The 12,567-nt window shown below is 31.3% G+C and overlaps 1 protein-coding gene across 2 annotated transcripts in view; it reads left to right on the top strand.

The window, feature by feature from the left end:
• Positions 1-8,644, top strand: part of LOC145297325 (protein phosphatase 1G-like) — a 34,369-nt gene extending 25,725 nt beyond the window's left edge. For both annotated transcript variants that reach the window (XM_080143334.1, XM_080143335.1), the window contains 6 exons: positions 571-1,139; positions 1,314-1,613; positions 4,249-4,483; positions 5,718-5,847; positions 6,176-6,269; positions 8,275-8,644. In XM_080143334.1, coding sequence (XP_079999460.1) covers positions 571-1,139; positions 1,314-1,613; positions 4,249-4,483; positions 5,718-5,847; positions 6,176-6,269; positions 8,275-8,511 — 1,565 coding nt within the window. In that variant the 3' untranslated portion in view covers positions 8,512-8,644. The remainder of the gene's footprint in view (positions 1-570; positions 1,140-1,313; positions 1,614-4,248; positions 4,484-5,717; positions 5,848-6,175; positions 6,270-8,274) is intronic.
• Positions 8,645-12,567: the final 3,923 nt, after the last annotated feature.

Here is a 12,567-nt window from a genome sequence, read left to right as displayed (position 1 = left end):
AGGTAGTTTATGCAGAACGCATTTATGTAGGGGTTTGCTCCCTATTTGCTTCAGATGGTTGTATACCATCGAAATGCAGACGTTAAATGTCAGGAGGGTGGGGTAGTTTTTATCTTCATTTTGAGATCTGATGATGGTAGAATTTTAGGAATCGACTTGGTATGTGTGATGCCTTCGTGGTTTCATTTTTTGATATTGATGGGTAAATTTGAACTTGTGTAAAAAAAATAAATAAAAAAAATTTTCATCATTATTTAGTAAAGGACTTGTATTCAAAATTGTATTCTAGAAGGGATTATTGAACATAATGCACAATTGTTTAGGACCTCCAATTAATCGCCAGTCACAATCTGCTGATCACTTTTTTCTGTAAAGATAATGTACACACACACACACATAAAGTGGCTTAATATACTATTATATAGATTACAGACCCAGGCCTACCAAGTGAGATTTCCATAGTTACGGCCTGCATTGCTCATTCCAAATGCGGGAGATCTTCATATAAATTTATTTGATTATATAAAGTAATATTGTCATAAATTTTCTTTTTTTTATTTTTTTCTGCAGAGGAAGAGGCCCATGATGAAAATGAAGCCGATATGCTAAGAGCTGATGCAAACATTCCTATTGAAGAGTTAGTTGCCAAATATGCCAAACAAGGAGTTCCGCAAGTGGCTGCAACCAAAAAACAGAAAGTAGAAGAGTCTCCAGCAATTCGTTCAAAAAAGTTGAATGTTATTGGTAAAGGAAGTGAGGAAGATGCCGACACAGACATCCATGGGGATGAGATGGTTTGTTCCAGCAGTGGGATTAACAAGATAACAAATGGTCACGCTGACAATGAGAATAACTTGAATACAGAAAAGGAATTCAAAGACAGAAATTCTGAAGTCAAAATCGATGATGAAGACGACGATAATGTAGAAGGTAAATCCTCAGAGACTGATTCAAAAGTTAATTCATCCAAAGCTGAAAGTGTGAAGGCTGACTCTACAACCGAAGATGAACCATCAAAAATGGATGTTCTTCCAAGTACTGCCTCCTCATCTTCTACATCCGTCTCATCTTCAAGTTCATTTGGCAGCAATGAAGAGGAAAAACCTGGCTCATCAAATGAAGAACCATCTGGAAGTGGGGTAAAAAAAAAAATCACTTATTCTCTTTGATCTTTTTTTATTTTTTTTTTCTCCCCCTTTCTTCCCACCCGTATTCTTTTTGTCTCACCCCCCCCCCTCTCCATTCTCTCTTCTTTCTCTGTCCCCACTCTATTTTCTCATCTTATCCTTATGGAAACTATTTTATTTTTCCAGGAACCACAGCCTGGCGGCTCTGGCTGCTCATCATCCAAAACTCGTACCCCACATGATTTTGACGAAATGGAAGATGAGGATGAAGAAGACATTGAAGATGCTGAGGGAATGATGGATGAAGGTGAAGAGGATGACAGTGAATTGGATGAGACAGATGACGAATATGAAGGATGTGACAGCAGTGATGAAAATTCATTTAAAGAGGAAGATGATGATGATGACGATGATGAGGAAGAGGAGGAGGAATGTGAAGATGATGATGACTATGATCACCATAATATGATAAAAGAAAGTGATGAGGTAAATCTTAAAACCAATCAAGGTTGACTTTTACGATCACCTTTTAGGAAACAACTGTGCCTGATACAGATGACAAGGTGGAAAGTGTCTCCTCATGGTTCTGTCCCCCTCCCCATTTTTAACAACCAATTTGGAATTCATGTTATTTAATCCTAAAATGTTAAAAAAAAAAATAAAATTAGCAAAAACATTAAATTCATTAAAAGATCTAATTTTTTTTAAGCTGCTTTTATAAACATTTCTGATACAGAAGAGATGTCAAAATTTCCATCTATAATATAAATCTCACCTGTCTGTTTAAATGTATGTATGTCTGCCTAAAACCTTTGACAGAGGTGACGGATTTTCACAAGATTGGTATCGTTTTGAAGCTCGACCCTTCGGACGACAAATATCGAAAAATTGGCTAAAAACATTAATTCCTTTACCCTCAACTAGGCACTTTTCTACAGGGAGGGGTCGCTTTTTTTTGCTGATATTTTCAAAAGTCATCCCCTCTTTTCAATTGACTAGCATTAATTTAAACCTACGTCACTTCCGCAAAGATATCGGGTCTTTTTTTTTTTTTTCCACGTTCTTTTCCTCCTTTGCGGTACAGGTTTGAGCCTGCCTGCTACCACTTTTTTTCTCTGCTCAACATGCACCTCCGGGCACCCAGGCTAGTCTAATATATAAACGGCAAAATGGGCGAAATTCACAAAGAAAACACTTTTTTACACCTGCAACAAAAAAAAAAAAAAATGTAGGGTATTTGGAATTGGATAAAAAGCGACTTTTTTTTTCTTTTTTTTTTTTTTTTTTTTTCATAAAATAATTACTTTCTTATGCAAATACTAACTTTTTTTTTTTACAAATATTTTACTTTATATTAGCTGTAGAACCTGTAGAAATTGACATAGCCATGTAGTATGCCAATGCTATTCAAAACGGATACTAACTAGTAGTTAGAAATTGCTCTAATTATTTGGATTACAATTAAATCACCTCATTTTTCCTCATAAAGTAGTTAATCAGACATTTTCAAAAAAACTCTTCCTATAATCTTTTAGTTTTTTTACTCATTTCTTGCTTTCAAAATCTGGTCTTAGATGCGTTTGACTCATTTGAAATATTTCAAACCAATCATTCAATCATTTTTTTCTTGCTACACTGTTAAAACTATAATAAGACCTTACATGGGAAGGTAGCTAGACATACAGCAATTCTCATATATACAATGGTCCAAAATGATTGATCCCATTCTAAATGCCCATATCTCGGAAACTACTTGATGGATCTTAATGAAACTAAATACACTTTATGTTGAAGGTCATGAGTTTTATTGGTTAAATTTACAAAGAAAACTATGAATATTTGTTGGTTCTATGACAGATTTTCATAAATGTTCAATATGAGCGCCGCTGAACTTAGTCATTTTTTTTTATGCCTCGTTTACTGTGCACACACAGGAGGGGTGGGGGTGCTTCACTTGTTCGTAAAATGTAATTTTAAAGTTTGCTTTTTTTTTTTTTGTTTTGTTTTTTTTCTTTCTTAAATATTTAATTTTTAATCTTTTTGTAGTTGTTTTATAGTTTCAACATAGATTAGCATATTATAAATGATCTTCATTTTTAGTTTTAGATATATGTACCGATTTCATTAAAAAATATAGTTTTATTACTTAAAAAAAACCCATAAAATTTGAAGCTGAAATATCACAGGAACCCACCACATCATTTTATGTCAGTATTTTTCTGGAATGTAAAGTTTTGCATAATCATCACTATAATCTCTATATAAATAAAATGAACTAATTTTTTCCCGTAAGATTTTGACCTTAATAGGATTAAAAATCAAGATATTTCATGCAAATATAATATGCACAAACGGCAGAACAATATCTGAGGTGTGTTATAGGCTTATTATTTCTCAAATTCCTCGATAATCTTAGATTTCTATACTTTTTCTGCTGAGAAGTCACGGCCAAAATCGGTTAAGATCAATGGAAGTGGTAAAATATTTTCTCTCTAATAAATTCCTCCTCCCCCTGCCACCACTTAACACCGTTTGGGGATCGTTCACAAGGAACAGTTGAGAAGAGAACACCGGTTTGGCTTCGTAGTTCTTTCATGTGAAGTTATTTAAAATCACTAAACTAAGCTGCAGTGCTCTGTGGCATAGTGGTTAGCGTGCTGGACAATTCACATATTTTCACGTTCGCGCCGACCTACCGTAGTCTTTTTTTTTTCCTAAACAACTGGAATGGCCTTTTCTTGGTGGCCGAACTGTTAACGTTGCAGATGTTTTTTTTGTTTTATTTTCACACTTTATTTTCCTACTTTTACTCATGACTCCGGGTTTGATCCTTCCTACTTACCTACCATAACATTTTCTAAAACTCCTTCCCCCCCCCCTCCCCGGTCCCGGAAACAAACACTCGGGCAACGCCGGGTACCCCCGCTAGTAACTATTAAAAAAATATTTTTAGAATCTTTAAACTTGTCACTCAAACATGCTAAATGTGTTGCCCCCCCCCCTTTGCTGCTCATTAATAAATAATCTATTGATTGAATCATTTGTAAAATGTAATTTTTTTTTTTTTTATCATCTCTCTCTTTTTTCCTTTAGATATAATCATTTCTTTCTTTTCCTACAGCCTGGGATGGACAGTGGCTGCACTGCTGTAGTTGCATTGTTAAGGGACCGTGAACTTGTAGTAGCCAATGCTGGCGATTCTCGCTGTGTTTTGTGCCATGCAGGCAAAGCTGTTGATTTGTCCATTGATCACAAACCTGAGGATGAAGAAGAGAAACACAGGATCGAGGGAGCTGGTGGCAAAGTCACTGGGGATGGACGTGTCAATGGGGGACTAAATTTATCTAGAGCCATTGGTAAATATTTTCTTAAACATTTTTTTTGTAACTGTTTTAGCATGCCGGTTAATCAGGCATTTCTGGGTACTCATGCAGAGAGTGATCCGGGCGTAACTCAGCGCACGTCCGGCTTGCCTCCGGAACATGACATCAACAGCCGGAGTAAGCTAAGCGTCACTGAAGAAATTAAGCCGAGCGTCGGTGATGAAAGCATAACAAGAAAAGAGAAACCTGCCTTAAATTTTAGGTTTTATTAACTGTAAAGGAAAATCTTATAACAATGTATTGTTTTTTTAAAATGTAACATTTTTATATATATATATATATATATATATATATATATATATGTATATATACACAAGAAAAGGTTCAGAAGTAAGTAAATTAAATACTTTCAAGGAATTTTGTGTTCGTAAAGTTTTTGTTTATGTAATTTTTTTTTTTTTTTTTTTTTTTTTTTTTCAATGAAACAATTTTTTAGGAAAAAAACCTTGAAACTAGGAAAATAAAGACAACTGGGTGGGATTTTTTTTTTTTTTTTTTGTAACTGTTTTAGCATGACAGTTGATCAGGCATTTCTGTATTATTAAAATGCCTTTTATGTTGGTCCCTGCTAAATTGTTAGAGCTTTTGTCGCTACTTGACTGGATTTTATTTCTCTTCCCTCTTTTCTTGCACTTTATTTTTCTCTTTTCCTGTGTTCTCTCTCTCTCATCTTTTCTTTTCTTGTACCCTCCTCTTTATTTTTTTATGAAACTTCTTCCAGACAAGGCATGTAGCCACATGATGTAAGGAGCTAAAAAAAGAAAATATATATTACTGCAAGGCCAAAAACCAGTCAACACTCCAAACATGAGATGACTAGTTTCCAACCCTCCAAAAAACAGCAGTTTACCATTTTTCATAAACATCACTCATGGAACATGAGAATTAAAGGATGAAATTTGGAAATCTAAAGTTACAAAGCTGCCAAAAGTAAACCCAAGGTCCACTTCTTTTCTTAATATAGTTCTTTTTCTGTGATGGCTAAGACTTCAAATGATTCATGAACTGTGTAGATTAGTTGGATGATTTTTTTTCATCACCTTTGTCTTTTTCTTTTCTTAGAAACTAATTGGAGTTTTTTTTTTTGGGGGGGGGGGGGTATTTTGCTGATCTCGCCATTTTAAGCTTTTTTTTTTTTATCTTAACTCCTATTTATTTACATTCGTTTATCTTGTTAATTGAGCTGTGTCCTAATTCTTCTTTTTAGGTGATCACTCGTATAAACAGAACGCGGATTTACCACCTGAGGAGCAAATGATCACATCATTACCTGACATCCAGACTCGAACATTAGAAGATGATGATGAATTTGTCGTTCTTGCTTGTGATGGAATATGGTAAATATACTATGCTTTCCCTTTTTGGTTTTCAGCATTGGCAAAATGAATAATGAAAAGTGTCAATTTATTGAATAAATAAGCTATTGTAAAATTTGATGCAAATTTCCAGATTCAGAGATCCCCCCCCCCCTCCTCACCCAGAAAAAAGCCCCGAATTTCTAGTTTAAAAACCTGACACCAATTTCCAACACTCTCACCCGATATTTAGGACGTGTGGTAGGCATTGTTATTAATGTTGATTAACAGGGAAATTATCATAAAATACAAAATGATAACTTGTGTGAATATTATGAGCTCTTAAAGATTTTTCTTTCTCTTTATTTAGGAATTTTATGTCAAGTCAAGAAGTTGTTGAATTTGTACGAGAACGCCTGAAAGATCCAATTAAACAAGCAAAGTTGTCTTTGATTTGTGAAGAGGTAAGGTTCCAGAAACTATGGTTACTCTAGCATGTCTAAAAATCAAGCTGGTTTCAAAATTCTGCCTTCGACTTACTAAGTTCATTTCCAACTTTTGTTCTTTATTGTTCTAGCAAAATTCAAAAATTGAAATATTGAATTTCAAGTGAAACCAATAGTATCTACTGAATTGACATGTCGCAAGAATGAACATATCCAAAACTTAAAACTTATAGGTAGAAAATTAATTAATGAAAACTGGTTTCAGAGGAAAGTTGGTGAAAATTAAGTTTTGCTAAATAGGTAAAAAAATTTTCAGTTTTCAGAAAAGATTTACCTCCCTTTTATTATGATTTTTAACTCTTTTTTTTTTTTTTTTTTTTTTTTTTTTTTTGTCTCCAAAAATTATTTTTGTTAGTAATTAAATTTCTACCTTATCGTATTTTGATATATTCATTACTGTGACACAATTCATTAGATACCATTGGTTTCGCTCAAAATTCAATTTTTGAATTATGCTACAATAACAAAAAAGAGTCCCAACTTCATGATTGTATGCAAAATTACAGTTAAAAATGTAACGCTTTTTGAGAACGCATTTTATTATATTTTTTAAAATTTAATTCTAATGAGGTTGATATAAATCATGGTGTTTCTTTTCTAATAATTATATTAATTATTAGAAAAGATTTTATTAAAAATAACTTGAGTACATTTTTCAGTGAAAATGCAGAATAGTGAATACTTGTAATCAACCTCATTAGAATTAAATTCTCTACCCTAACCAGCCAAGTTTGTAAAACTTATTTCACAGTTTTTCCATCTGTAAAGTTTGTCTTTTCAACAGTCGAATTACAACAATGATAATCTAATATAGGCATGTTGTGGCAGCTATTGGAAGAAACTTTACAAGCAAAATAGTGTTATAAACATTAAATCTTGGCTGGTTAGTTAGAGAACATTATTCTGAAGAGTTTGCTATAAATTATGGGGATGGCACGAGTTATGGTCTACTATTCTGCACTTTTACTTATTTTTCAATTCAATGATCTTGAAAAAAAAAAAATCTGCAAAAAATCAAATGATCCTAAAATATTTTATACTAGCTAGAATTGAAAATATATTGAATCAAAAAAATGTTCTGATAAAGCTATTTTTCTGGATAGTGTAAAAGAAAAACTTCTTTTTTTTTTTTTGACAGAAAAACTAATAACATACATAAATAACAAATGAGTTTATTAACATTTCTATGAAAATGGTGTCCAATGTATTTTAAATATAGAACTGACCCAAAATGAAGTTAATAAGTGCTAATACTCAGAAAGTAAGTGTGCTACATAGTTCATTACAAATAATAAAATCTCTTTGTAAGTGACAATCTTTAATTTACTCCTTCAATCCAGCATCTCTTGACAATTTTTTTTTTCTCTCTCTGTTTCTTTCAAATGTTCCCTTTTTTACATAACATTTATCTGACTTCTTTCTTTGAAGACTCATTTCATAGAAATTACGAGCTCCTTTTACACTACAACAATAATCATATATTATAATTTATAGTAAAAAAAAAAAAATGAGGCTACATCAGAGGTCTTATATTCTTGTTCAGGGTTGCCAAATTGGCCTTTTTAAAACCAAATTTCACTAATTTGGCCTTTTTTAAAGCAGGCCTTTGACTTTTTTAAAGCATAACTTTAGACCCTCTAATGAGAACTATACTCCACAGAATAAACACATTTCTAAGTTTTTACTGTTTAATGATAGTTATTTCTGGAAACTGATGCTAATTTTGCCTTGAAGGCTAAGACAATACATTTTTTTTTTTAATTATACTAGCATTTCAACCCGGCATTGCTCGGGTGTTTGGAGGTGTATGTTGAGCACAAAAAAAAAAAAAGATTTTTTTATTCCCCCCCCCCCCTTGTCTCTTTCATTTTCTTAAATGTTTGCATGTCTTTTAATTCTAAACCTTAGCTGAACATGTATTCCAACTTGTCTAATATATTTGCATTGTCTTTTTTCTTGGCAGATCTTTGACTATTGTCTTGCTCCAAACACAATGGGTGATGGCACAGGTTGCGACAACATGACATGTCTTATTGTTGATCTTCAACACCGTTCATCAGGTAGCAGCAAGCGAACGTCGGATACATTGAAAGCATCCACGGACTCCACAGACAAAATGGACAATGAAGACGAAAGTGAACAACAGGCTGTAAAGCGACCTAAGATCACTGACGACGATGACGACAAAAAAAATGATTAGTTCTGCGATATTAGTTGAAATCGCCTTTATCATTTTCATCACCATCATCATCACCTCTTCCCCCCTCCTTCTCACTGACAAAGGTTATGCAGCTTTTTGATGGTTAAATAAATTATTTTGGTGCTTCCTCAAGAAACAGGATAGCTTGATGGTTAAAGCATAAGTGACATATTTCCTTGTAGGTATTCAAATCTTTAAGCATTTAACCAGATAGTATATTTACTTAGCCAAACATTATTGGCTACATATGTGCATACATGTTTCTGCTGTAACTTTTTTAGAGAAGCGGTCTTCAGGTTTAATGCACGTATGTAGCTAATAGTATTTTTATTAAATAAATATACTACAATTACACTCTGCTTGTCATTGAGCACTTTTGATAACACCAGAGTTTCAGTGGACTTACATCTAGGAAACTACGATACAATTATTATATATATATTTATCGATTTTTCAGTATTTATTTAACCCTGCTCAATGCGGAAGTAGAGCTAGGTAGTAAGTTATGAAAATATATTCATGGCAATTAAACTTCACGGAATTTTCTGTGCCATTCTTGTATAGACCCATGAGGCATAAAATGACATTTTTATGGAGATGAAACAGAAAATTCTGTGTAGTTTAATTGCTATATATATATATATTCATAATTTATATATAGATTGTGTAGTATGACTATTGAATTTAAAGCTCTGTGATTCTTGGTTTTTAATATCAAATTCCAGAGCAATTATAAATTTAAAATAATTTCTAACAAAAATACAATCTCAAATTAAGTAAATTGGTTTTTAGTTTAATAAAATATGGCAGACTCTTCATTGGCGCTATATAATCAAGACATAGGTAAACATTACAAAATCTGAATCATAGACACAAAAAAAAAATTGTCTTTTAACATTTTTACCAAAACTGATGCACAGGCGAAACTCTACAATGAAAAGATGGCAAATTGTAGGGAGTGTCTTTTGTAAGATACGGTTGCTTTGGTGAAACTGTTAAAATGTTCCAAGATTCAAGCTTTGTAATCTCCAAATCTCTATTAACTATTTTGATTGTATAATGTTGAAGAATCGGATTTTTTTTACTTGATAACTAACTTGCTTGATGTTAGATTGTTTGTTTTTTTTTTAAATTATTTCAGCTCGTGTGTGTGTATATGATAAATGAAGAACTAACACTTTACTGCAGTTTCATTGTAGATTTAGTCATCAGAAGTTTATTCTTATCGCATACTTTTGTAATATATTTGTGTTTAAATTTATATAGACGCCTCCTTTTAAGGATATTAAGCCTTAATATGTTCAAGATTTGCTGCTTTGCTTTGGATCTGCTCCATTCTGATAGGTTAATTTTGTTATTTATAATGGTGTGCGTCTGTGTGTAAAATATCTGGAGAAGTATTAACTTATGCTTGGAGATAAAGACAAAGTATCCAGATTTTTCTTTTTTGACTGCATATGCAAAAGAAATGCTCTGAAACTTTAGGACAAATATTAGGTTGGTGCAAAAGTTTTTTCTGGTTATCTTGAAACTGAAAACTGCCTTTAAGACTCTTTATTCATAACTGTGACAGCTTTTGCTCTGTATAACTCGATTCCATCTGTCAACAAGCTTATAAATGACTTACTTGTAAAATTATTTAGGTTTTGATGTGAAATATGAATCTAATTTGTTCAAGCTCCTCTTGTCATGTTAACCAATGGTCATCTAAATGGTTTTATAATCTTTGAAATAAGTGATAATTCGAAGGAGCTAGGTCAGGAGAATATGCAGGATGACAAGATTTCCCAACCAAATTCTAGATGTTTGGTCAGTAGTTCTGTGTGAAGACCAGGATTATTCTGAATTTTTTAGATGAGAATTGATTATTTTTATTATTTAGATTTTTCAGACTACTGTTCTCATTTTAAGTGTCATTTTGAAATTGGCACTTAAGATGAGAACAGTAGTCCGAAATATCCAAATATAGACAAGCATTATCACTCCATTTCTGTTTAGTTTAAAAAAAAAAAAGTCATTTTCAGGTTAACATTGGTGAGAATATTGCAGAAAAAAATTATGAATGATGCTTTAATAATCTGAACGGAAAATTTATAAATCCATCATCGCTTATGTAATAACTATGCATAAAATAAATTAAAATGGTTTAAAATGCCCTTTTTATGAACCAGCAAAAGTTTTTGCACCAACCTAATATTAAAGTCTATGATAATATACTAATACTTATGATCAGAAAAATAATTATGAAAATTGTCAGTAAATCTGTTCTACATATTTAATTTACAATAGAAAATCTTTCATTAAAAAAAAAAAAAATTATGAAAAAACATAATTAATATTTCATATATGCTGTTTAGTTTTAATGTATATGCATCCAACTTATTTAATGTGCCTATAAATATTGAAACTTGATATGGACACCAATATCTAAATTAATTCATTAAAAAAAAAATCCAATTATGAATAAACTATTTTATTTATACTACCAGAGTTTAATTTCAACTTAGCATGTGCCTAAATACAGCCATTAAGTAAAATCCTATATAAATACCAATATCTAAAGTTACACAACTTCCATGTGTGTATTGATAATGATTTGACGTAGTTGAAAGTATATTCAACTCCAACAATGAAATTAAGTTTTTGCATAATTTTTGATAAAATGTTATTAACATTTAGATGATCTTAATTTTTAACAAAATGTTATACATAAATTAATAAAGTTTAATTTTATTTAAAAAAAAAAAAAAAAACTCATTTGTTCCTTTAAGAACTTAATCAGGAATGTAATTTTTTTTTTCCTTGAATTTTCTGATGTTCCAATAAAATGCAATAAAATGAGCGATTTTGAAAGAAAAGCTTTATCCTTATTAAAATAACATGTTCCTTAAAAAAACTTCAAGTGGGATGTTTTTAAACAAAATTCCAATTTATTTTTAAATAAACTTGTGCCTTTTGCCTATGAGAGGATAGTTTCTGAGTTAAAGAACTAAAAGATATTTCCAAGACATCAAATTCTATTTTTGAACAAACTAAATCTTCTGTATTTCCCTTGATATATTTAAATACTATTTGACAGAATCAATGAAAAATTTTAAATATTCAAACTCCAAAAACCGACACTTAATAATATACATGTATAATAATCATTTTCTATTATTAATGTTCGAAATACAATGCAGTCAAAAATGTTTTTAAAAAAATTATAACATATTGATTGGGAGGAGTGGGATCTTTCTCTCCTACCCTCTTCCAATGTAATGGTTTAGAAATTGTGTCTATAATTTTTCAGATTATATTCCAAATGCCAAACAGGTACATGAGAGCAAAGTTCAAATTCTATGAGGTCGATTGTAGTGATTTACACCTAGAAATTTTTTTCCAGCTTCATTTAATCATGTAAGAATTGTTCAAAATAGATGAAATTTCATAAAATAAAATAACTAAAAAAAATAGATTGATTTGCAGTAACGAAAACAGCCTGCTATTTACAACAAATCATGACATCTTACTATATTCAATTTCACATCTCTAAAATGTTGCAAGACAGAACGTTAGAGTAACAAGTTCCAGAAAACATTAGGATTTATGAAGGTGTTTTTTTTTTTTTTTTTTTTTTTTTTTTTTTTAGCTAATATATATTTAGCATAAGGATGTTCCTATCTAAACAGTGTCACACATTAAAATATTTTTAAAAAATTAAAAATACATGACATTAAAAAACTCAAAAACACTTAGGTTTTTTTTTTTTTTTTTTTTTTTTTTACAAGAGTTACCACTTATCAAAGGCCTGAAGACCATCTTCAACTCCAATAACAGCTTTTATGTGAGATATGAATCAACTACATGCTCAGTAGTGCTTGTTCATATTATCAAAACTATGGATTTGGAAGATTAGTCTTGTCATAGTATTAATTAATTTTTTTGTTTTTATTTGTTACATAGTAGACCAAAAGATTGAGAGCTGCGGCAGGTTGTTATGGGGCCATGAAAATGAAAAATTGTTTAGAGCTTACCAAGTTTCAAGCTTTTATTTTTTTGTAATCATCTTTTTGA

The sequence above is a fragment of the Euprymna scolopes genome, chromosome 2 (genome assembly GCF_053919585.1).
Source record: "Euprymna scolopes isolate OS-2025 chromosome 2, ASM5391958v1, whole genome shotgun sequence".
Lineage (NCBI taxonomy): Eukaryota > Metazoa > Mollusca > Cephalopoda > Sepiida > Sepiolidae > Euprymna > Euprymna scolopes.
This window is presented reverse-complemented; position numbering and strand designations above follow the sequence as displayed.